The sequence below is a fragment of the Cenococcum geophilum genome (assembly GCF_001692895.1).
Source record: "Cenococcum geophilum 1.58 unplaced genomic scaffold K441scaffold_14, whole genome shotgun sequence".
NCBI classification, from domain to species: domain Eukaryota; kingdom Fungi; phylum Ascomycota; class Dothideomycetes; order Gloniales; family Gloniaceae; genus Cenococcum; species Cenococcum geophilum.
The window spans coordinates 2,575,944-2,598,885 of NW_027137572.1; the positions used below are offsets into that span (position 1 = coordinate 2,575,944).

At 41.3% G+C, this 22,942-nt stretch overlaps 3 protein-coding genes across 3 annotated transcripts; 1 reads left to right on the forward strand and 2 right to left on the reverse strand.

Moving 5' to 3' along the window:
* The first annotated feature begins 2,981 nt into the window (after positions 1–2,981).
* On the forward strand, positions 2,982–4,371 carry K441DRAFT_657722 (alpha/beta-hydrolase). Its single transcript, XM_067648229.1, has one exon. The coding sequence runs from the start codon at positions 3,116–3,118 to the stop codon at positions 4,064–4,066; it is 951 nt and encodes a 316-aa protein (XP_067505795.1). The 5' UTR covers positions 2,982–3,115; the 3' UTR covers positions 4,067–4,371.
* Positions 4,372–13,046: 8,675 nt separating this feature from the next.
* K441DRAFT_676191 (uncharacterized protein) lies at positions 13,047–21,676 on the reverse strand (the record flags this gene model as incomplete). Its single annotated transcript, XM_067650927.1, has 9 exons — positions 13,047–14,987; positions 15,070–17,014; positions 17,065–17,224; positions 17,277–18,964; positions 19,014–20,476; positions 20,530–20,758; positions 20,819–21,231; positions 21,282–21,482; positions 21,533–21,676. 9 exons carry the CDS (start codon positions 21,674–21,676, stop codon positions 13,047–13,049), a joined length of 8,184 nt encoding a protein of 2,727 aa, XP_067505796.1.
* A 549-nt stretch (positions 21,677–22,225) lies between these two features.
* K441DRAFT_633538 (uncharacterized protein) lies at positions 22,226–22,656 on the reverse strand (the record flags this gene model as incomplete). Its single annotated transcript, XM_067646376.1, has 1 exon — positions 22,226–22,656. A coding segment is annotated over exon 1 (222 nt), but the record flags the coding sequence as incomplete, so codon positions are not given.
* Positions 22,657–22,942: the final 286 nt, after the last annotated feature.

The window sequence follows — 22,942 nt, forward strand, 5'->3', positions numbered from 1 at the left end:
CTAGCACCGTACTACTACCGCATAAACTAATAAGATCCCGTGCCGATATGCCTACGGAACCTACGCTAGCACCATACTGCCACCGACAAGTACCTGCCTACGATCACAAATACTGCACCGCATCGATAAGAACCTACCAAGAAGATACCTTACCACGACCACGAACACCATACTGTACCGCACCATAATCCAACATCCGTTTTTCCCACCCACCTACCCCTATACACGTTATACGACACACCCCCCACAAAGGGGGGGGAAGGGGGGGCCCTACCGGCCTCGGGACAAGACCTAGTAAGGAGGACTATATATGGATATATAAAGGAAGACCGTAGAGCTACTAGAAGCGAGAAAGGGACTATATAAGCTTTAGTAATACGTCTCCAAGCGGCGAGGATAGAAGTATAGCTGGCGATAGAAGCTGGGCTATACTTCGGGCCTAATAAGTTAGTGGCCCAATAATTAAATATAGAAGGACTAAACTGGAGGAGCCTATATAGCGGAGGACGTAGAAAGGCAGAAAAGGGCTAACCAAAAAAATTTCCTGTAATTGGGTTTTTTTTGTATATATAATATAATACGCTTTATAGGAGCTTAGAAGTAAGGGGGGGGGTACTATTACGGGACTCACACGTTCTTACGTCCCTGCGCGTTTTAATATTTTTAACCTATGCTTACATTCGTCCTAAAACACCTATACACGTTCCCCTATAACCCCTATTTATATCTATACCTAACCTATTCTATTTTTGCACCTAAACGTCTCTACACTAACTACGCGTAGTTACGCGTACGTAGCCTTCTTTAATTACTACCCCGTTAGTACATTATATTCCAGCTTATACCCACTTCCGTAATATAACTAAACTATAACTAAAATAAAGTTAAATTACTGTTCTAGTATTTAAACCTACTACTTCTAAGGCCTTATAACTTAAATACGCTATAGCAGTATATATAGGAGGCCTACTATTTAACTATTACTAACAGGAATATATAAAAGCCGCTATTAAAGCTATATATCTAGGGTTAACTCTTTCTAATTATAAGGACCTTATAGGCATCCTACTTATAGGCAAATATACTATTTTCCTAGTAATAACTATAGAAAATAGTATACTAATTTATATGCAGATTGCTATAAAACTATTAATAATAGCGTCCTCCCTTATATTTCCACCAATACTTTACTTAATTTAGTAACTAATAAGTTAATAAATATTAGAAAGTAACGAGTATAGAACCTCTACGCAAGCGTACCTAGCTTTAGCGCCTTTTATATTAAGTTAGAAGTCTTATCTAAATAAATAATTAGTATAAAGTAGACGGCAGATTAACTAATTAGCAAGGCTATTAAGCTTACTAATAATAATCTATTGCGACTTAATTTATAGGCAATGGACACTTATAATATAATAAGGAGTGCTTAAAAAGAAGCTGCGAAAGATCCTTACCTAGCTTATATCTTCTTTATGCCTTACAATAGTCACGGCCTATAGCTTTTAGTAAAAGATATTATTTAGGAAGTTATCTACTTTAACTAGACGGCAAGTAAAGCTTAATTAATTATTACCGCATTTTAATCGTTATTAAAGCAACTTAGAGCTCTACGCAAATATATAATAGAAACTAACGGTAAGGCAATAGCCTTTATTTTATTATATATTACTAGATAGGGTACTTAGCTTATAATAGTAAGAAGCGTTAATAAGAAATAGGCAGCCCTATAAAAGTTCTTCCTTAATTAAACAGCAGCTCTAAAAGATATAAATAAAAAGGACTTAGTAATTAAAAGGCTTAATACCTTAATATAAAATAAGGGCTTTTAGTAAAGGCTTTAATTCCTATATAGATTACTCGCGCCTATTAATAATACTATTAAAATAAGTGAATCTAATAGAACTATAATAGGTAACGTAATTCCTTACTAGAGGAATATTAGAAATTATTTAATTAAACTCTTAAAGCCACCAGAAGCTCTTAAAAATACTAATATAGCTTATATTATTAACTATATATTTAAACTATAATATAAGACTTAAATTAAGGACCCCTATATTATTAGCTACCTTCTTAATCTACGCTACGCCAGTAACATTAATTTGCCTTATTATACTAAGCCGTAGTAGAAAGATATACTATACTGCTTCTTTATAAAGCAGAAGGTTAATTATATTACCATAATAGAGCAATTTAATAAGTTTTAGAGGAAAAAAGGTTGCTTTAATAGAGGCCTTCTAGTTTAGCAGTATACTAAAAGAAAAAGAGTCTTTTAGGAGTATATTTAAGCTTCCTGCCCTAAGCTTAGCCCTCTAGCTTTATAAGTTACTTATACGACTACCAATTTAGTAGCATTAGAACGTTCTTTTAGTATCCTAAAGCTGCTAATAAATAAGTTTCGAGCCTAGCTAACGCCATAGCACGTCAATATACTATAATATATATATATTAATAAACAAGTCCTTAACCGAATCCTATAATAAAACGCAACACCTAAGGAGCTTATAGAGGTAGAAGATAAGGCGGTAGAAGTAGGGGAGGGTTATATAGAGAACCTGGCTTTATAACGGGAGTTAATTACAATTTAGCAGCTTTTAAACTAGAAGGAGGCCCGCCAATTTAAAGCCTCTATATAACACTACCAGCTTAATAAAATCCTATAATCGCCTAACGTTATGCATTATGATATTATGTCCAAAATCTCTTATATAAAACCCGGAGAATTGTTAAAATCTAGGCCTTCAAAATATAGAGGATTCGGCTCAGAATTTCGGTCAGGATCCGGATCTTGAGAATCCGGTTAGATCAGGATTTACATTTCGGACGGATCGCAATCCTAGATGTGAGTCATTTGATCGCAGTGTTCCCAAGCTGAGTGACAGCGTCATTCCCCTCGGTCAGCACTAGCGGGATCCATTTATTCTTCGCCGACCCACAAGGCGATACAAAGCCATTTACAGCCTGAAACTATCCCATGCCCAGAATAGACCACCGTCCTAGACTGCTCTTTTATATAAACATCCACCACCACCGCTGACAAGCATGACAGATCAATGTCTCTCCAAATCACATCTTGCATACTCTAAGCTCTCTAGAAACTCATTTCGAACCCCCAATGTCATCATCAGGGCCTGTTGACTGTCGATACCGTCTCGATACCACAAGCTCAGCCACCCTCGCCCTCCCCGATGGACGAAAATTAGGGTACGCTGAGTACGGCGCCCTCACCGGCCAACCCATTTTTTATCTCCACGGCTTCCCCGGTTCTCGACTCGAGGCTACCGCTCTTGATCATGTGGCTTCGAGAGTAGGCGCACGCATCATAGCTATTGATCGCCCAGGCTTCGGATGGAGCTCACCGCACAAAAATCGGACCCTACTCAGTCACGCACAGGATGTGGAAGCCCTCGCAAACCATCTCAGGCTCCAACAGTACGGAGTCCTAGGCATCTCAGGTGGTGGACCATACGCCCTCGCTTGCGCGCGATCACTGCCTGCTGATAAACTGCGCACGGTCTCTATCGTCTGCGGCCTAGGATCGCCTGACATGGGCTACGGCGGGATGAACTGGTTCAGCTGGGTGGGGTGGACGTTTGGAGCGCGCATGTTTCCAGGCATCTGCCGTTGGTGGTTCAGTCGCGAGCCGGGAGCACGACTCGATTTGAGTGATGAGGAACGGATGAGACGTCTACGTAAGGATTTTGAGAAGGATAAGGCGAAAATGAATCCGAAGGATGTTGCTGTGTTTGGTGATATGGACTTCATGTGGATGCATTTACGGTCCTCAAGAGAGGCGTTCGGACAGGGGATGGATGGATTCTCGGATGATTTCAGGTTGCTGAATGCGGATTTTGGATTCAGGATTGAGGATATTAGAAAGGATTTACCGGTCCAGTTGTGGCATGGAAGGTTGGATACGTATGTGCCGCTGCAACATGGGGAGAAGGTTGCGGCGAGGCTGGGCGATAACGCGCATCTAAGAGTCAGTGATGATACGCATGCGAGTATCTGGGCGGATCGGAAGGAAGAGTATCTAGGAGAGCTGGTGAGGGCTATGAAGGCCTAATCTGCCGCTGGTAGGGCCTCGCTCATTTTCGAAGTCAACCCCTCTCACTTGATGGCTACCCCTGTTGAAGCAGATGAATAGGTATTCGTGGATTCATTAGATTCGGCAGATATCTGAAACTCTAGGCGAGTTTCAACCGCTCCGGCCTTTGTATTATAGAATTACTCATCACTCATGTATATCTTCATTGTTCCTAGCTACACGTCTGCCATGCTACGACATTTCCTGCTTCTCAGGAAGAAGTGATAGCAGTAGGACGTTGCCGCTCTCACTTCCTGTCAGTCAAATGCCGAACCTTGAGCTGCGCCATAGACGAACGAGCTGTTTGATGCGATATAAGTACCTAAATCGGCAGGAATTTGGTGCTCAGACGCGATTGCTGAGGCAGGTAGATGATGCAATCCTGGCTCCATCGAATGCGATGATATCTGCGCACCTCGGTCTTGTACTGCAGGAAGATATAGAATTTAGCGTGGACATACCGAAAACAGGGTCTGCGAGAACAGGCAAAGAAGCTATTCTTAGCTCCTTTTAGTGGAAGGCTGAAGCTCCTTTTTTACTTCTTTCCATTGTTGATGAGATCTTTGTTCTTCTCGGAGCCCTTAGCTGGGCCCGCTCGAAAAGTTCATGAGCCGAGCTCAGAGCCACTGGGACCAGGGATGCATATAATCAACGTAATCGTAGATTTTTAATTATTATAAAACCACCGCATCTGATTCTGATTAATTACATTTATTACATTGACTATATACTAATTTCCTAATTAGGTAAGTAGGTATAAATATAGGTAAATGGTAATTAAAATGGAACTCTAGATAATATACACGTGACGCGTAGGCGTGTATATTAACTTTTTTTTAAGAAAGCCTGCGCGGACGTTTTTTATATATAAAACTGTCGGGAATAAGGCAATTTGCCGTCACGTACGGCAAACTGCCGTCACGTGATGGCAAGTTGCCATCACGTGTTGCCGCGGCGAGGAGCCTTAGGCTCCTCGCCCTTCCTCATTCCAATTAAAAAGCTTTATTAACCAACATTACTGTAACCCTACTCGAGTAGTCGTTATTGGTGAGTCACCCTATATAACCAATACTAATTAGTAGTTAAATATACAGTTAACTATAGAGTAGCTAGGTTTTCGAACAGAAGAGACAGTCTTGTGTAGGGGTGCTATATACGCTTATATGGAATGGATCCTAGCGATACTGTGCTACCTTAGACTTGCGGAAAACTAGTAATAGAAGTGTTACTAAGTACTAGGAGATACCAAGTTACGTCTATTATGTAGAATAACCGCGTTTATAAAGATTTAGTTAAGTACTTTAGGTCAGAAGTATTACTAAACCTAAGGTCCTAAGTTAACGTCTAAAACGCGTTAAATAATATCTCAAATTGCCTACCTCTTAACAGCAAACCTATAAGATCCTATAAAACCGAAAATCCTACCTACCTTCGACGTATAACACCCCGTTAATTCTATACCTACTATAGCATTAACCTACCTAAAGAAGTATAAGGAAGATATTAACCTAAAGATATAAAATAAAGCTATAATTAACCTTATAAACGCTAATAAACAAGACTTAAATGGATTTTTATTACACTATATGGCACATTATAAGGACAGTAAATATAATAATACCGCGCTATAGGAATGTATAAAGGAGGACTTTATTAGATAGATAAAGGAAATATAGGCCCCCGTAAATAAGGATATCGTATAGGACTTCTATAACTTCCTTTGGGAGAATGGAGTATTTGTCCCTAAGGACGGGGGTACTATTAGAGATAATATTTAGGAGTAGGTTCTTAACGCAAAAAAAGAGCACGAATAGACTATATAAGAGATTAAGCACCAACTACGCACTATAAGGAAGCTTAACTTATAATAGAATCTAAGTAATATACTATAAGAGACGCGTTTTAATTCTATTACTCTAGGTACAAGTTCTTCTATTCTATATCTATCGCCTCTACCTCTATCTTTAGTTCCCTAGAATCCACTAATTTAACCTATAACTTTAACTACTGCCTCTTAATATAAGTAAGTATAAGATCCCCTTGCTTCGCAATCTACTAACCTTTAGACTCCACCAACTAGACCTACGTCCCTATTGCAGCCTATAATGCAACTCCTACCTCTTCTATCTTAATCTTAAATTAGAGGTAGTTTAAAATTGCTTATAGAGCTTGCGAAGCTCTATTCGGATTAGAAGAAGAAGTTTAGCGGGGAATTATATAATGTTCTTAATTTAAAACTACGTATCTTCTATAACTGTTACTAAAAGGTAGGAATAGAGTCTAATTAATACTATAACGCCTATTCCGTTATACTTAAGGGCCGAGCTAGTACCTTCTATTATAATTATTTGGTAGGAAAAGGATATAATTTTAACCGCATGATATATAAGTTAAGATGCTACTTTAAAACAGAAGAGAATAAGTAGCAGTATATATTAGAATGGAGAGAGACTACCTTTTTAAGGATTATTGCTATAAACCTAGGTGTCCCTTAGCTTAATTATCTTTAAAAGCTCTTTAATTAACTTTAAATAATTTAGCGTAGTTTATCCAAATTATATTAAGAGGACTTTAGCCTACGTAATTAAGTTATTAGCGTATGTTAAGGTGTTAAAGAATATAACCTTACTCTCTTTAATCCTGTAAATACTTATAAAGGAGTATATGCTTAATTAAGATCTTCTATTAGCACCGCTTTACGCTCTTAAGAAGTACAGTAATTTAACGCCTAACTTTAACCTACTTTAATTAACCCGCCTAACCAATATAATTATAACTAGACTAATTAAATATATAGTGGCTAGGGTAGGTAATATAGCAGAGGGTATAATTAACGACTATAAGGTAAAGGTAGAGGTCCTTATAGAGGTTTATTTTAAAGTAATTGCTAAAAAAAGTGCTACGTTTATAAGAAACCGAATTACTAGTTAACTAGGTATTCTTTTAATAAACGAAAGGAGGTATATAATAAGTTCCGCCAGAGTATAAAAAACGTTAGAAATTATAAGGTTACTATAGCCTACTTCTAAAGCTTTCTAGTTTAATATAAAGGCGTAGAAGATCTTAAGGGTAAGGTTAATAAGGCTAAATAGCTTCTTATGGATATAGAAATTGAGGAGTACTTACCTAACTAATACTTTACTAAGTATAGTAAGGTAAATAGTATACAAACCGTTACTATTCTTAATAACCAATCTACGCTCTATTTTACCACAAAGTTAGATATCTTTAATAAGCTAAGGGAGAGTTCCGCGTTCTCCTTTAATGATAGATACTCGGCGAACGTCTTTTATGGTATTATACCAGATACTAAAGCCGCAGGAGTATCTATAGTAGGAGAACCTTAAGTTTAAGCCCTTTAGCAGCTTAATAGCTCTGTTTAGATTAACTATTTAACGGCAGGCTAACATATAATTCGTTTTAGCAAGGGTACTGCGATCTTTATTAGCATAATTAGGGTCCAAACCCCCTTAGGGTATATTACCTTTTACGTCGTTTCTATAAATACCCTGTTTTTATTTTGCATTAGAGATATAGATAAATTAGGCGTTAAGCTTAATAACCTTAAGAATATACTTATTTAGGGAGATAATTAGGTGCCTGTTGTACGCAAGTGGGGTTACCCCTAGTTACTCCTTTATTAACTAGAAAAGAGTATTGCTTAGAGCTATTTAACTAAGTTAAAGTTACGTTAACTATACCGTCGTTTTAGCCACCTATCCATTCACTAATTGCTTAGGGTTCTTTAGCGGGCAGGCTATAAAGTTAAGGTTAAGGCAATTAAGCATCTTATAAAGTACTATTATTAATACTAAATAAACCAGAAGTCCCCTAGCCGATTTAAGTTCACCCTTAAAGATAACTACAACTTTAACTTCTATATTATTGTTAACGTTATATATTTTAGCGGCAAGCTAGTACTCTAAGTTATTAACTTCTTAACCTCCTTCTAAGCTGCATAATTCTTAAAGAATATGTTAGCTAGGAACGCATAGGATACCCTTTAATTATGCTAGATTAATGTCTACCTAGGACCCCCTAATTAAATCGTCCATAAGATAAGAAAGAACTTCTTATTTATAGAGTTTTAATAATAGATAAAGGTAATGGCAATTAAGGTTAAGGAAGTCCCTACTAAGGCATATAATAGTATTAGAAAAGTAAAATAATATTACGCGCTATTACGCCGCGTATATAAGATTATCTCTTTAGAACTAGAGGACGCTAGCGAAGAACTTACCTTATAAATGGCTATTAAAGCTATTAACGATTCCGCTAGCCTAGATAGACTCATACCTACATTACTAGTCTTTAGCGCCTACCCTTAAATAACTAATGATTTTCTACTATCTCCCTCTATTATATAATAAGCTAAGGCTATTCGCAAGGCAACGAAGGAGGTATAACGTCTCTACGCTACACGCTAGGTCAATAACGCACTAAGAATAAGAAATGGCCTAAATACCTTAACTACGCTTAATCTGCCACTTTAGTCTAAGGTACACGTATGGCGTAAAAAGGGAGGATGGTTAGGCCTATATTAACTTATTATAATTAATAGTTAAACTTATACTATTTAGATGCCTTATAGACCCACTTAATTCCGTTTAACTGTTATTAAGCCTTACTATAAAGATAACAGTTCTGAGCCTTTATAGGATACTATAGAAGATACCCTAGAGAAGAGCTATAATTAATGTGCTTTAGAAGGCGACTATAATCCTAATATAATTATAGTAAATACGCCGCAACCATAACGCGGTAGAGGTTGCCTAAAGGGATTATAAAATCGCCAACATCTTATTAATTTTGAAGAGTAATTTATTGCCGCCATCGAGAATAGAGTTGAGCTATTAATGGCCTTTATAACAGCTAAGGAGAAGGCTAACTTTAAACTCGTAAAATAGCTCTAAAAGGAAGGTCGTATTATAACTTTAGGAGCTCCTTTCTAAGCATCTAATAAGCAGGAGATCGATAGTCTTATTATAAGAGGGGTCTTTAAATTTAAGAAGTATAACCCTATTAAGTTTAATAAAGTTTATATCTTTAAGTTAAGAATAGTTAATGAGATTAAAGGCAAAGCTATTAACGCCCTATTTAAGAAATTAAGGCTTATTATCTAAGGCTACAATAACAATAGTAAGGAGGTAATTCTTATATAATCTCCTATAATTTAATGAGCCAGTTAGTGAGTTATTATTGCACTAGCTCCCTCCCTAATAAAGAATAGAATGGCAGTTTATCTGTGAGATATTACTTAGGCTTACACCCAATTAGAGACGCACCTTTAGCGCTTAATATTAGCATACCTTCTAAAGCAAATTTGCTACTAATACTCTAAAGATATAATTATAGTTGTGCTTAAGCCATTATATAGAATCGCAGAGGTAGGAACTTACTGGTAGGCTACCTATAGCAAGCACTATAAAGAGAAGCTTTTAATAACTACTTCTATATTTAATCCATGCTTCCTTATTATAACTACAGGAACTCTATTTGGAATTATTGGTATATAAACCAATAATATAATTATCTTAGGAGATAACTAATTCTTAGCTCTTAAAGAAGACGAGCTAGTAAAGGCAAATCTTATAGCAAAGCTAAAGGAAAAGCTTAATTTAATAATACTATTACTCTTTAATAGATATATCCTCTCCCTAAATAAGGATTCCATTGCTTTATGCTAGAAGGGTTAAGGTAAGAAGATTAATGTTATTAACGTTAATTCTCTAAAATAAGGATATGTAGAGCAACGCGCTTATAGAGCTTATATTGCTTCTATCTATTAACCTAAGGCTTTATTTAATCTCTTTATTGCCGCTTAATACTAGGAACTAACTAAGAATAACGTCCTTACCCTAAATAAGCGTCTCTTTTAGTAAATAAACCATTTCAACCGGGGACTACTCTACGTGCCTGTTAATCTTCCTACCGCTAAGCTCTTTATATTTGTTAATGGATTATTTATAAATAATAAAGATTTTAGCTTCTAGCTAGGATATAAGATTATTATTATAAATAAATCTACTGAAGAGAATGACTTTATAATCTACGGCAATCTTATCTATTAGAGCTTAATTAAGAGTAAGCGCGTTACTTAAAGCGTTCTAGCGTTAGAGATATATAGAATAGTTAGCAGAGTTAACATAGCAATTATAATTAGAACTACCCTAAAGATAATTATAGATTAACTTAAACTTCCTGTTATCCCTATAATCGTATATACCAACTTATACTCCCTCTATAAGTGCTTAGTTAAGCTTAGTACTATAAAGGAGAAGCGCCTTATAATTAATATTATGGCACTTTATTAATCTTATAAACGGCGAGAACTCTTTATAATTTAATGGATTAACAGTTAAGATAACCTAGTAGATATAATAATAAAGGCAAACCTAAATAAGGCTCTAGAAACGTTTATTAATATAAATACTTTACATATATAAGTTAAAGGTTAGGTTAAAAGGGAGTAAGAGTATAACGCTCTATAGACCCTAATTTCAACTAGCTAATTAGGATTTTCTATACCCGGTATAGAAAATCGCTATTAGCTTGCTTATAGCTAGCGCCTTAGCGGCCCTAACGGCCCTAACATAATGTCTACCTATGACTCCTTAGCAAGAAAGCACCACGTGCTAAAAGGCAAATTTTGGGACAGCGAGACTTATATTACAATGGTAATAGTAAGTAAGGAGGATCTATATTTGTTACGATAGTTAAGCAGTATTTATATATAGAGGGCAACCACAAAAGAAGAGTTGCTAGTGTCGGGAATGAGGCAATTTGCCGTCACGTACGGCAAACTGCCGTCACGTGATGGCAAGTTGCTATCACGTGTCGCCGCGGCGAGGAGCCTTAGGCTCCTCGCCCTTCCTCATTCCAATCAAAAAGCTTTATCAACCAACATCACTGTAACCCTACTCGAGTAGTCGTTATTGGTGAGTCACCCTGTGTGACCAACAAAAACAGCTGGCTTACTTTTTAGTTAGCGCCGACTATATATGAAAATGTTTATCGAGCACCGCGACTTCTACCAACAATATTAAACTTCTCCATTTTTGAGCCATACGGCTTTTGCTTTCCCACCCACCATCCCTATGTATACACCTATATAGAGCTTCGCATATCTAGGTACGAAGGAGGTAATAATGCTGGGTTATACCTGGCTGGGTCATACTTAGCTTTCTCTGCTTCACCCACCCTACCTGTAGCTGCAGGTCTGGCGCCGGCTGTGCTTGCAGAGATAGCCTCCTTTATGCCTATACCTCCAAATATTGATATTGTTGTACGGCTTCTTCTTCTTCAGATGGTGACGAGCAAAGAATGAGATAAAGTAGGAAAATTAGTAAATAACTTAACACTAAAGCTTTATTACTATATTCTATTCCTACCTGTTCTTACCTAGGGTGATTACATTAATTATAAACATGTAATTATAATTAAAAGATTGATTATAATTATGATTAGTTAGATTATATAGTAATTATAACTTATGTAACTAATAGAATAGTTATGTGCATCCCTGATTGGGACAGTGAGAAGGTAGTAGGACAGGAAAAGGGTTGTATAGAAGCACAATAGGGAGAGGAGTCTTCGGTAAATGAAGCATTGAATAAAAATATCATTGACAACCCTGGGAAGTATATTAACCTTTATCGTAAGGCCCTAGGACTAATATTCGTATATCTATTTAATAGTTTAATCCTCCTAATAAGGATGCAGTAGCGTTTTATAAGCCAGGTATTAAGGGAGGTGCCTAGCAAGGCGATGGGCAACGGTAGAATAGGGTGATGCGCGAACGCTAGAGGCTTTGCGAATTAATGGCTCAACGCCCGATTTAACGTCTTGTATAGCTTTTTATATAGAGAATCCAGCTTCACGAGAACTTGATTTAGGAAGGGACATATTGATTTGTACAAGGAATTTCGGGTTTGGGTGTAATTTGGCAGGGAAGAAGAAGAGCGCATACAAACACGTATGTCTCGCTTAGGAGGGTGACATGTTACAATCGATCGATGGAATAACCACCATACACTCAAATCCCTACTAAGGCCCGGACAGCCCGAAAAGCTTACTCGACGCCAGAAGTGTTTACTTCTTTAAATTATATGCGGGAATCCTTGAATCGGCTATGCAGCTCTTAAGTGCCGGGTTGCAGGGTTACCGTTCAGCATTAAACTTTACAATATCTATTTAAAAAAACTCCATATTACGAAGTGGCTAGCCAAGAAGAGACCAAAGCTGACGCCAGCAGTAGCTTAATTGAGGTATCTTTGGGCTCGAAAGCACAAGGGATTCCCTTGGAGACGTATTAAGTTTTCTAATGAATATTCCTATGAACGAGGCTCAAGAAAGAAGCCCGTTTAGGTCTTCCAAACGTCTCTATAAAAGTGGGAAGACGATTTTATTAGAGGTGTCTAACGGAAAGGGTCTTACGCAGATGATCTACGTTGCTTTTCGGTATGACGGCCGTTCGGAGTAAGTCATGTTGATTTTGGTGAGAATTCGTGTGTGCACAGACTAATGTCCTGCCACTGTAGAGCAGTCACCTTTTTCAGCTGATGGGAACTCTAGTGGTGGTAGGGGAGACAAGAAGTAGCCTGAACAACGCATGGTTCCTGGCTGTCGGCAGTGTGTCTCTGGTCTCATTCATAATCTATAACATGAGCATCCCCAGAGAATTCAAGTCTGCCGAAGTGTGCTTCCATCATGAGTTAAATGCTAAGATCTGAGATACGCGGCTTGAGAGGGTCTGCTAGAGTTGATGCTTTCCGGTCAAATTCAGCTCTACTGGTTTGAACCGTGACACATAAGTTCAGGCCTGTCCCTCGTCCTTTGCAATGATAAGTCGGGTCAGGTAAAGATTGGTGCAAAGCCTAACGCAAAAAGCATATTTAGATCTGCTGAGTATGTCCAAATCCCACCATCTTCCCAGAAGCCTCTCGAAAGTATTATGCCCTCAAAATATTCCGGAATGAACTTTCTCCACAGTATCACGATTCTGCTCAATAAACTCTGCACACATTCTCTCGACAGCCTTGGCTCGCACCTGCTCTGCGCGCTCCCGAATCCTTATAACATTCTCAAGATTTATGAATGCTCTACCTGCGATTAGAATCTTATCTTCGACTTGAGATGCCAAAGCAGGGATCAACCAGTAGTCAGCGCCCTTGTGGACATCTAAGAGCAGGTCGAGCTTCACAGCTTTGGCGTCTGCATCGTCACTCTCCGAGACCTCCATTTCTTCCCAATTGATTTCATCCTCATAAGCGTAGTTGATTATTGTCGACAAGGTGTGGTAAGATAAAAAGTCCTCAGGATCAACGTCCTTATCATACTCGATCACATCATCCACTTTCCATCTGCCACTGAATTGGAGAGCACACTTCTCCGATATCGCAGCTAATACCACTCGATGTGCGTAGATGATTTTGCCTTCGGTGGAGTATTTGATATCTATTAACTTCCCTTCACGCCTCAGTTGCCGCAATGAATTTGATACAGTCCGACCGGAGTGGAGCTCGGGACGTGTGACAGTAGGGTAGATGATAGAGCTGCAGCCCAAAGCTCTTAATAGCTTCTCATAACGCATCAGACCTGGTCTGACCGCTTTTATTGGCCCAGCATCGAATGAACTGGATAGGACAAGCTCCTCAATCATATGCCAAGACGACTTGATATCATCCAATAGCACAGCATTGTGATCCGACGTATTTAGATTCAGCCAAATTGCACTATTCTTGAGATTAAAGCCGGCCATACTCTCCTGGAGGCGGTCTTGGAGGTATTCGTAGGTGAGATACAGATCAGCAAGAAAGTCGCGAATTTGGTATCGTTTCAGGTGCTGGGCAACGTCCTTCATCTGCTCCAGATGTCGCCATACTATATCTACTTTTGGCTGGCCGTTGCCAGGAACCTTACCCAGAACCTCTCTTATTGGTTGGTGAATGGGAAATGAAGTCTGACTCCAACAAATTCCAACATAGTCATGGGAAATAACCTTGGAGAGACATAGTAGTCGCTGCTTAGTAGCCACTGAGGCCATGATATTTTGTCTGTATTCAGATTCGGCATTGAAAGCTGTTATGGATAGAAAAACACTCTCCTGTGAAATAGCCAACCAGTCATAGGCACCAAACCTCTGAATGTTGGAATTAGGAGTAGTCAACGGAGACAAAACTGTCCGGCTATCCTGCTCAAGGTGTGGATCCATGCGTCGATCCTCGGCACTCAGACGGAGTTTCATTACTTGAAGACATTGGATATAGTCTTCAGGGTTAATGAAACTATCCACTCGGTGACGAAGACCCACTCTCAACCAAAACAATCGATACTCCTTCACGCTATCATGGAGGAATCTAGCTTCTCTTTGGTGTCTGAAAGCTGATACAAAGATTTGGTCTTGATGGTCGTAGAGCTCGCATGGTTTTCTTAAGTTGCGATTTTCATCAGCTGCAAGTTTGCTCTGCTTTAAAGTAGACAAAAGGGTATACGGAGAATCTGCAGAAAATGTGGTACCAGAAATAGCAGCAATAAGTGGTTTGAAATGCTGCCAGTAAGTGTCACTTAGAGTCGATGGCAGTGGCAGCACGTAGTCGTTGAGAAGTACTTCGGTTGATAGTTTCTTAACTCCCAATGCTAAGAGGCAACCGTGGTTTCTGGAATCCCTTGAAAATTGAGGATCGACGAATCGATGACGGTCTTTCATCCATGGAATTAAAAGGTGATTGTTTACGGCCATCAAGGCATTATTGGCAGGTATTAACTTATCCGTGGAAGACGCATGGAAACTTGGCCAGAGAGGAATCGATTTCAAATCGGCGCTGAGACTGAGGAATTGTTCAGATTCACTGCTAAAAAATTGGTTCCAAAGGTGGGATATAACGAGACTTCGAAGTATCTAATTGCTTTATTGTCAGTATTTATTTCGGATCTAAAGCAAAATTTATGATAATATTTAGGTTTTGTCGGGAAAATATTACCTTCACGTCGGCAGGGTCCAGATGAGTCTCGACGAAGGTCCCGACTCCAGAATGGCCCGCAAGTACTCGTAGCGCCCGAACAAATCTATAAAAGGAAATATCTTTGTGGAAAGACTTTTCGTTGTCCATGAGCGATTTTGGCATGAATTTGGTGTTGAAGCGATAAAGGCCGGGGATTTTGTTGCACAGCCATTGATGCTCAAAAATCGAAGGCTCCACCACCGCCGCAAGTTGCTGGAATTCTACCGGCGTAGCGTATGTGCCGACGCCACCGCGTGTCGCTCGAAATATCTTAACACCAAAATCATCAATATTCGACGAGGGTAGAGATGAATCGATGTTCCCGTTCCAGAATTCCCAAAATTCGGTGAGCCATCTCTCTGCTTCCGGATTCGGGGTTGAGACTACAGGTCTCATCTCCAATAGTTTCCTGATATGACAGAGTCGCAACCTGGTCAAATTAAACTTTCCACTTTTTAGAATTGGCCCAAGTGTGGTACCAGTGCTTGAGGTCACTAAATATCTTGATGCGAATTCGAAGAGCTTCAACTCTTTCTCGGAAGCCACGTAGTACTTCGATGATTGGGCATCATTAGGATCAACATACTTTAATGTAGCCAAGCTTCCATCTGCGAGGGGAAGAAGGTGGCAGCCATCCAAGTCGTTAAGGTCAGCGTCGGCCGGAATTAGTTGGCGGAATAGCACTTCCAGTATAAGTGGTTTCTCAGCCAATTCTTTTAGTAGGCATATTCTGCTTCTATCCGACTTAAAGAGTTCCCGTAACATCGGTCCTGCAACAGACTTCACTTTTGGCTGTACCTCCTTGAGATGTTTCGCAACTTCTGTTGGGATATGGCGGACTAGTTTTACTTCCAACGAAATAAGTAGAGCAGCAAGTATCTCGGACTGACTCTTCGGTAAGAAGTCAAATACTGCTTGATTGATATCAAATAGTTCGGCAGCTCGGCGATGACGAAGCCCCATAGTCAGCTGAGCCTTCGGGAAAAGTCGTCGTGAACTCTTGGGCAATTCCTTCCAGAACGAAGCACAAAGAAGCTCCCCGCAACTTCTTTTGGGCGGCTCTTCCTGAGGCCAAAAGTCGAATACACCTTGCCGAACCTGCGTTCCAATGTCGTCAAGGAATAGTAAGTACAACTTTGGCAGGGCATCTTGTAGAAGATATCTATTCCACTCGGATCCATGAGATTGTATGCCACATTCGTCTACTGCTATAGACTGCCGGTCACCGGAGAGCAGAAAAGTAGCATGGATGTGAATTGGAAGATCTGAAGATATTGGTAACGGAAGGGTGTTGAACATCCTCGACTGGATAGGCTTCGGAGGTATGATGTTACGATCACAACCGTCGAATGCCGAAGAAATCAGAGCGGCGAGCCCGCACTCAACATTTTTCATTACCCTCCTCGAGCTGTCTGGAAGATGGTCGGCCGCTGGATGTAAATCCTCAATAGCAACCCACCATTTGTCTTTGCCAGTTATTTGAGTACCGTACTCCAGATTGTTGACGAATTCACATATAACAAGCTCAGAGAATGACTTTGCATCCTCGTCCAATGGCAGTCGTCTAGTAACAGACCACCCACCATTAGGATTCACATGAGTGCTGAAAGATATTGATTTGATCCGTCTCAGGAATAGTAACGATATACGAGCCTCGTTGAAGTAAGTATCCATGAGCCGGAGGACTTCGCCACTGTTCAAGTTTCTCTTGCTTGTTCTCAAGATAGATTTCGTCTTGGCAGTCCGAAGTGGAAAGCGAAAGATGGTCCCAGGGTAGTTGTCGAGACCTTGAGTATAGCCCCATAAACTTTCGAATGGGGCAAGCTGATCTGGGCAAACATATTTAAGTTTGGATAATTTCAGTTTAACACCCGGCTTGTGTTTTCCTGTGATCTGGCTTCTTGGTAAAACCTCTCGGCGGGGGCTGTACGGAACTAATCAGTACTAGAGAGGATGAAGATTAATCGAACTTACTCGAGGATAAGCAAATATCTTCCCGACAAGATCATAGGAACATCTGTCCAGTGATACATTGTCTGAGAGCCCCGCCCAAATTGGCCAATAGTCTCCTTATCGTGTGCTTTACTCCCTTCCCCTACGTTTTTGAAACCCTTGAAGTCACCGTCGCTAAAGACTAAGGGTATTTCTAAGAATATATTGAAATCAAAGGATCGAAGATGACTTACCTCCATCATTGTGGACTAGAAATGCTGGGCCTTGAAACAGTTCCATTTCGGGCGTAAGAAGACTGTGGTGAGGGTGAACTCTTTCGTCCAATAGCCAGCTGATTCTTGACGCTCCTTTAGCATCGTCCGCATTTGCGAGATATTCTCTGAAAGTCGATTCAACTGGATATCGATCCAAAGTATCTGCAATACGTGTTGTCACATTCTCCCGCTGATCGAACTCATCCTCATCGTCATCATCTTCAATCTCCAACATCCCTTTAATCAATCGCTCCCTCAAACTGCCAATCCCAAGTCTCTGGATTGTTCTGAACGGAATTTCTGGATGAGTAAGGTTGACCTTCTGCTTCAGTTTTAAAGGGCCAAGATCGTTGAAGTTGATATCTTGAATTGGATAAAACTCTCCAGCTTCACTGATGACTTTTAGGCCCGCTAAGGAATCCCGTGGAAACTTGCTGGCCAGGTTAAGGATCTCGATTGCAACGGCTACATCAGATTCTTCAAGCACCGGTTTCGCCTCTAATCTCATTTGGACTTTCAGTAGATCATTTGGATGTAGTCGATCTCCAACTTTAAGTTTTGTTAGCAGATCTCGATGATCTTGCCAGAACTTGCGGTCAACGTTTGCAAGATATGGCTGTAGACGTTCGCATCCACCAATAGATCCCTTTGGTGGACGGAAGGCCTGTGATGGTACGACGAACAAGCCGCTGCTGGCAAGAACGCAAGGAAGATTCATTAATGCATTGGCTAACGGCTCCGTAAGGTCATCTTGCGAGATGTAGGTGAGGACTGCGTCAACAATTTGCCGATCCTTCCTTTGAATGCCAAAACTGAGCTGCGAAAGCAGAATGCCACCTGGTAATTTGTTATTCCAGCCGAGCCGCGCTTCCCACTCAGTTGATATAGAAATTGTAAGGATTGGGAGCTGAGAACTGACCAACAGTCGATCTCTATGGCCCCGGCATTCATCTGAGGCTTTCAACGACAGGGTACCACTCAGGTCAACCGTCGGGAGCCATATGAGTCGTCTCAGGTCCGAGCCTTCCAGTTCCTTCAATGGCGAAGTCCAGCTGCAGGCAGATTGCAATAGCCTTTGAGCACGCTTCTGTATGTCCAACAATGGATACTTGGTATTTGCGTAGCAGCGTACTCGATGTTCAACCACAGCTTCATCCACTGCCGACTTCAAACCACATCCTTTCAAGGCAACGCTGAAGTTCCCAAAGAAGCCTTTCTTTGGAAATATTTCTTCGTCATCGAAACATAATCCTTTCAGCTCAGGTACAGACGGATCAATAAGCTCTGCGGCGAGTGCAAATCTTGAAGTTTCCTTTCCATTCAGCTGCGTAACAGGAACCATGGGGAGTGCCTGAAGTCTGACCTGAACGTTAAGGGATAAGAAAGAAAATTGGCGGAGAATGAATTCTGCCATTTGCTCTTTGCAAGAGAAAGTCCAATTACTATCCTGCCCACTTCTCCAGGCGGGAATGATGTGATCCTGTATGATTTGAACTGACCCGAGACAATCGGCGAGCTCAAGTTTTTGAAGGATTTGTCTTGAAGGGTTTGACCAGTTCGCAATTAAGAACTGAACACCGTTAATCCTAGGGACTGGGCTGATACCGTCGAGGAGTCCGATCGATTTGCTACAGGAATTGAGATTGGTCCATGTTAAAACGGGCTCCCTATCGTCTGTTAGTTAGGACTAAGAGACACCGAAGGGGTCTCACTAACATTCTGCCCCCTTCTGCCTTCCACGATATCTTTTGGAATATTTGAAGAAAACCAAGAGCTAGGACGACAACTTTGCGTTCCAACGAAGTGAACGGCTGAGGTAAATGCGATGCGACGAGCCTTGCTATCAGAAGTTTTTCTTCATCTGCTGCATCATCAACCAAGGGAGATGTCCGATGCAACCACTGAAGAAATAAAACTATGCTGCTGGCGTCCTTGATAAACAGGTTTGACATAATATCCGGAGTTTTCGTAAGAATTGACACGAAACTAGGAGCAAGTCCTGTTGGTCCTATATCGAGCAATGGCAGCGGCCTTGCAGATGATTTGGCATCGAATTTCCACATCAGCTCGCCTATTTCCCCCACAGGAGCGAAGTATACCTGCGAGGATGAGCTTCGTGGTTTGACATTTCGATGATGACCATTGCTCAACGGAAGTAGCCAAAGGCAGGAGATATCTTTATCAAGAATGTCGATACGACGCATTGATATCCAGGTCCACACTTTTGAGACAAATGCAGTAGGTTCCTTTCCCAGTACAACCATGTCTCGATCTTCTGGTACATTCTTGAACATAGTGCTCATGCAATAATCTCTCAAGCAATTGGCTGAACGATAGCGAATAGAGGGATGTATGGTCGAATTTTCACACCCATCTCTCAAAGCGCGCTGCGCCGCTGCCGAAAGTGTGTCAAGATCGAGGTTACGAAAATCCTCGAGGCAAAAGAGGCCTCTTTCAAATTCGTCTCGATGAACGAACGCAGTGTAGTCTCCGATTGACCGATAATTCCCATCCTGAAATGGAAATAGTTCAAGACCGTCGTAATCGATGAATCCCGGCTCGGATAAGAGATATTCGAGGATTCTGTGCTTTGTTTGATCACTCCACAGGCTAATCCGACTGCTCTCGTGTTTCAAGAAGGAACAGAGGCTCCGGGGACACAAAACACGATCCTTGAAAAGCTTCTTAGCTCTCTGCCGAAGTTGTTGTGAAATGTAAACAATTGGCGCTTTCGCTTCGCGAAGAGCGTCTCTCAAGGCCTCCGGCTCGTCTCCTGCATCTAGCAAACCCTCGTTCGCTGTTACATAGCCTACCTCCGTAGGCCACAGAGCGAGACGCTCTTTGTCAATAACCCCTATCAAGTTCGCTGTAGCGTTGCTCAAGGGGTCTCGGGCGTCGTCTATGCTCTGCGGCCACTGTCCAAAAGCTGGTTGGCGAGGATGGAGATGGGCTAAGTAGCTGAGGAGCCTTGCCCAGGCTACTGGAACTGGTCCCTGCAATAACCAATTGTTCCATCTGGCTGGGGTTTGATCTTGGGTGCTTCTATCGTTGAACTGATACAATCTCGCGCGGTCGGGTGATATGCTGAAGAGCCCATGGATGTGGACAGGCTGACTAGTCGGGATTGGCAGTGGCAAGACTGTGAATAGCGATCCTTTTATCTCCTCCGGGCACTGTATCTGTGCAACAATCAGTCGTAAAGTCGCCAAATTTTGCTTGGAAATCTGCTTACTGGAAACTGCGCTGCAACTGCAACCCAAGGTACTAATTTCTGGTCTTGTGCCCAATCTCTCAGGTCGCTATCCATCAAACCAGGTAGTATGCTGTGGTGAACAACGAACGTAGTCTTCATTGATTCTCCAGCAGATCTATACTCAATTCCTGCTTCGAAAGAATAATCGAAAGAATATTCTAGGTTCTTCAGAGAACTCTTCACGGCATTATTGACCTTTGATTTGTGCCTATAGGTTTTTAACCCTAGTCAGCAAGAGTATTTTAAGAGACGCATTCGTTTCACTTACGATCGAAGCGTTTCGCCATTTATCATCTCGATTCCGATTGATATCCCTGCTGCAGATCCGATTTCAAGTTTCTCTATATTCCTCATAAACAGTAATCCGTTGTTCCCAAACTCAGACGCAAAGCTCTGAAAAACCTCCAGCACTTCCGAAACAGTTGTTCCACGGTCGGAAATCTCGCTTTTTGTTGCTTGCGCTTCAGTACGTAGCGGAATTCGAATGACGGTACCTCCCAGATGCCGGTCAAAGTGCTCCATGACGGTCTGGAAGGCTGCCATATGGTTCCGTATCGCAGCCTCCCTAGAATTTGCCACAAAATCATACACGGGGCCACCCTCAGACCATTCGAGGTGAGGATCTAGGATGAGCAGACGCTCGCGTGAGACAATTGATGGTGAGTCGGTCCAATTATACACCTGCACAATAAGCAAACTTTCCTAGGCATCTATTTTCAGGGGACACGTACAGAATTAAAGCCTCGTCCAAACTTGCCTGTCGTTGAACCGTCTTTGAGCTTCAAAGAGTCACCAAGGCGGGAGAGGTTGGAAAAGTCTGTGTCGGTAAATATGGCATTATTGTATGCCAGTAGAGCTGGGCCTTGATATGGTTCAAGTTTAGGATCGATGAGTTGGTCTGTCGGGTGAGTTCTTTCGTCGAGAATGAATCGCTGGTATTTCAATTAATTCTAGTCCTGTACGAGGCTCACAGGTTGAGTACCACGACCGTAGCTCCCGCATCATCAGCATTTTGCAAGAGCTCACGAAGCACAGTACCTCCAGCCGGATAGTCCCGACAGATATTCTTGAGAGCAGTTGTCAAGCGCTGGACCTGGGCATTATGAGCGATAGGTTGAAGTCCCATTTTGAAGGCTCTGCGGTAGCTGATATCCGTTTAAAGAATTCTGTTTGATTCTTGTTCATTAAATGGGCGGATGGAATTTAATCCCGCCAGAAGGCCCCCAATCCAACTGGAAAGATGTGGTTACACAGAAAGTCAGGCGAGCAAGCGACTGGTAACAGGCAAACATGGTCCCAGCGTCGCGTTTCACCAAGCATCCCTAGACATCACGTGAACTGAGCAATTGCGTCCACATTTTCACCTGGTTCTTTCAATTCGGGGTATGGGCATGAGAGGCGCTAGTCGCATCCGGTCCTACCACTAATAATTTATTGTAGAGTTCAAAAAATCGCGAGTAGCGAAAGCCCGTCCAGTCGTCACCGCCGCGATGCCAAGTCCATGAATCGTCATTGCAATGGATCGAGTCCTCTATTATAATTTAAAGCAGGAAATTCGCGTAGAAAAGTCAGCAGGGGCTTAAGGGATTTTCGGTGGCTGTCAGTCGTCACGGCTGTCCCGCACGATAAAAGCCTGCTTTGCCGCTCCCCGCTTTTCTAGCCCCATCCTCAAACGCTTTTATCTGCCACAAAAGACATGTTTTCTCTTGAAGCGGATCTCCGGCAGCTAGGCAGGCATTTGCGAACTTTCGAAACAAAAAAAAACCTGCCACTTGACCAGATATGGCCCAATCCTGCTTCATCAATTAGAATGGAGAAGAGAAGGCGTAGGAGAAGGAAGAGGACTTCATGAAGTTGCATCTTATGGTAGAATGCAGACAGTCTATATCCGCTGTCCATATTGTGGGAATATCCACCACCATGGCTTCATATCATATGAAAATCAATCGCGCATGTCATTGCGACAGTGGCGAGTCATATAGATATTGCTTCCCTATCAAGATTAGAACCGGCCAGGTTACCCAACTGCTGCATTTGCTTTCGGAACGTGTACCTACGGTTTAAAACAATGTGACACTCATCGATTACGATCCGGTCCAACTGCTGACGTCGGCCCTCCCACTCTTCGCATAAAATCCCTAATTTCTTACAACGTCGCTTTATCCCTTGACACGGCAATTTGCGTCCAACGGAGGGGTGGCCCGCGCTTAGATATTTAAAGCCTTCGATTTTATAGTATATTAATATATAAGCTTACTGTAATCTTCGGAGTTGATTCGCTTAATATAAGGTAGCTAATACTCGTTCTTATTGCAGAACGGTATTTTAAATTCTATATAGATGTACACGTAGTTTTAAAAATAGTGTTCGCGTACAGACCCGTGTCAAGGAA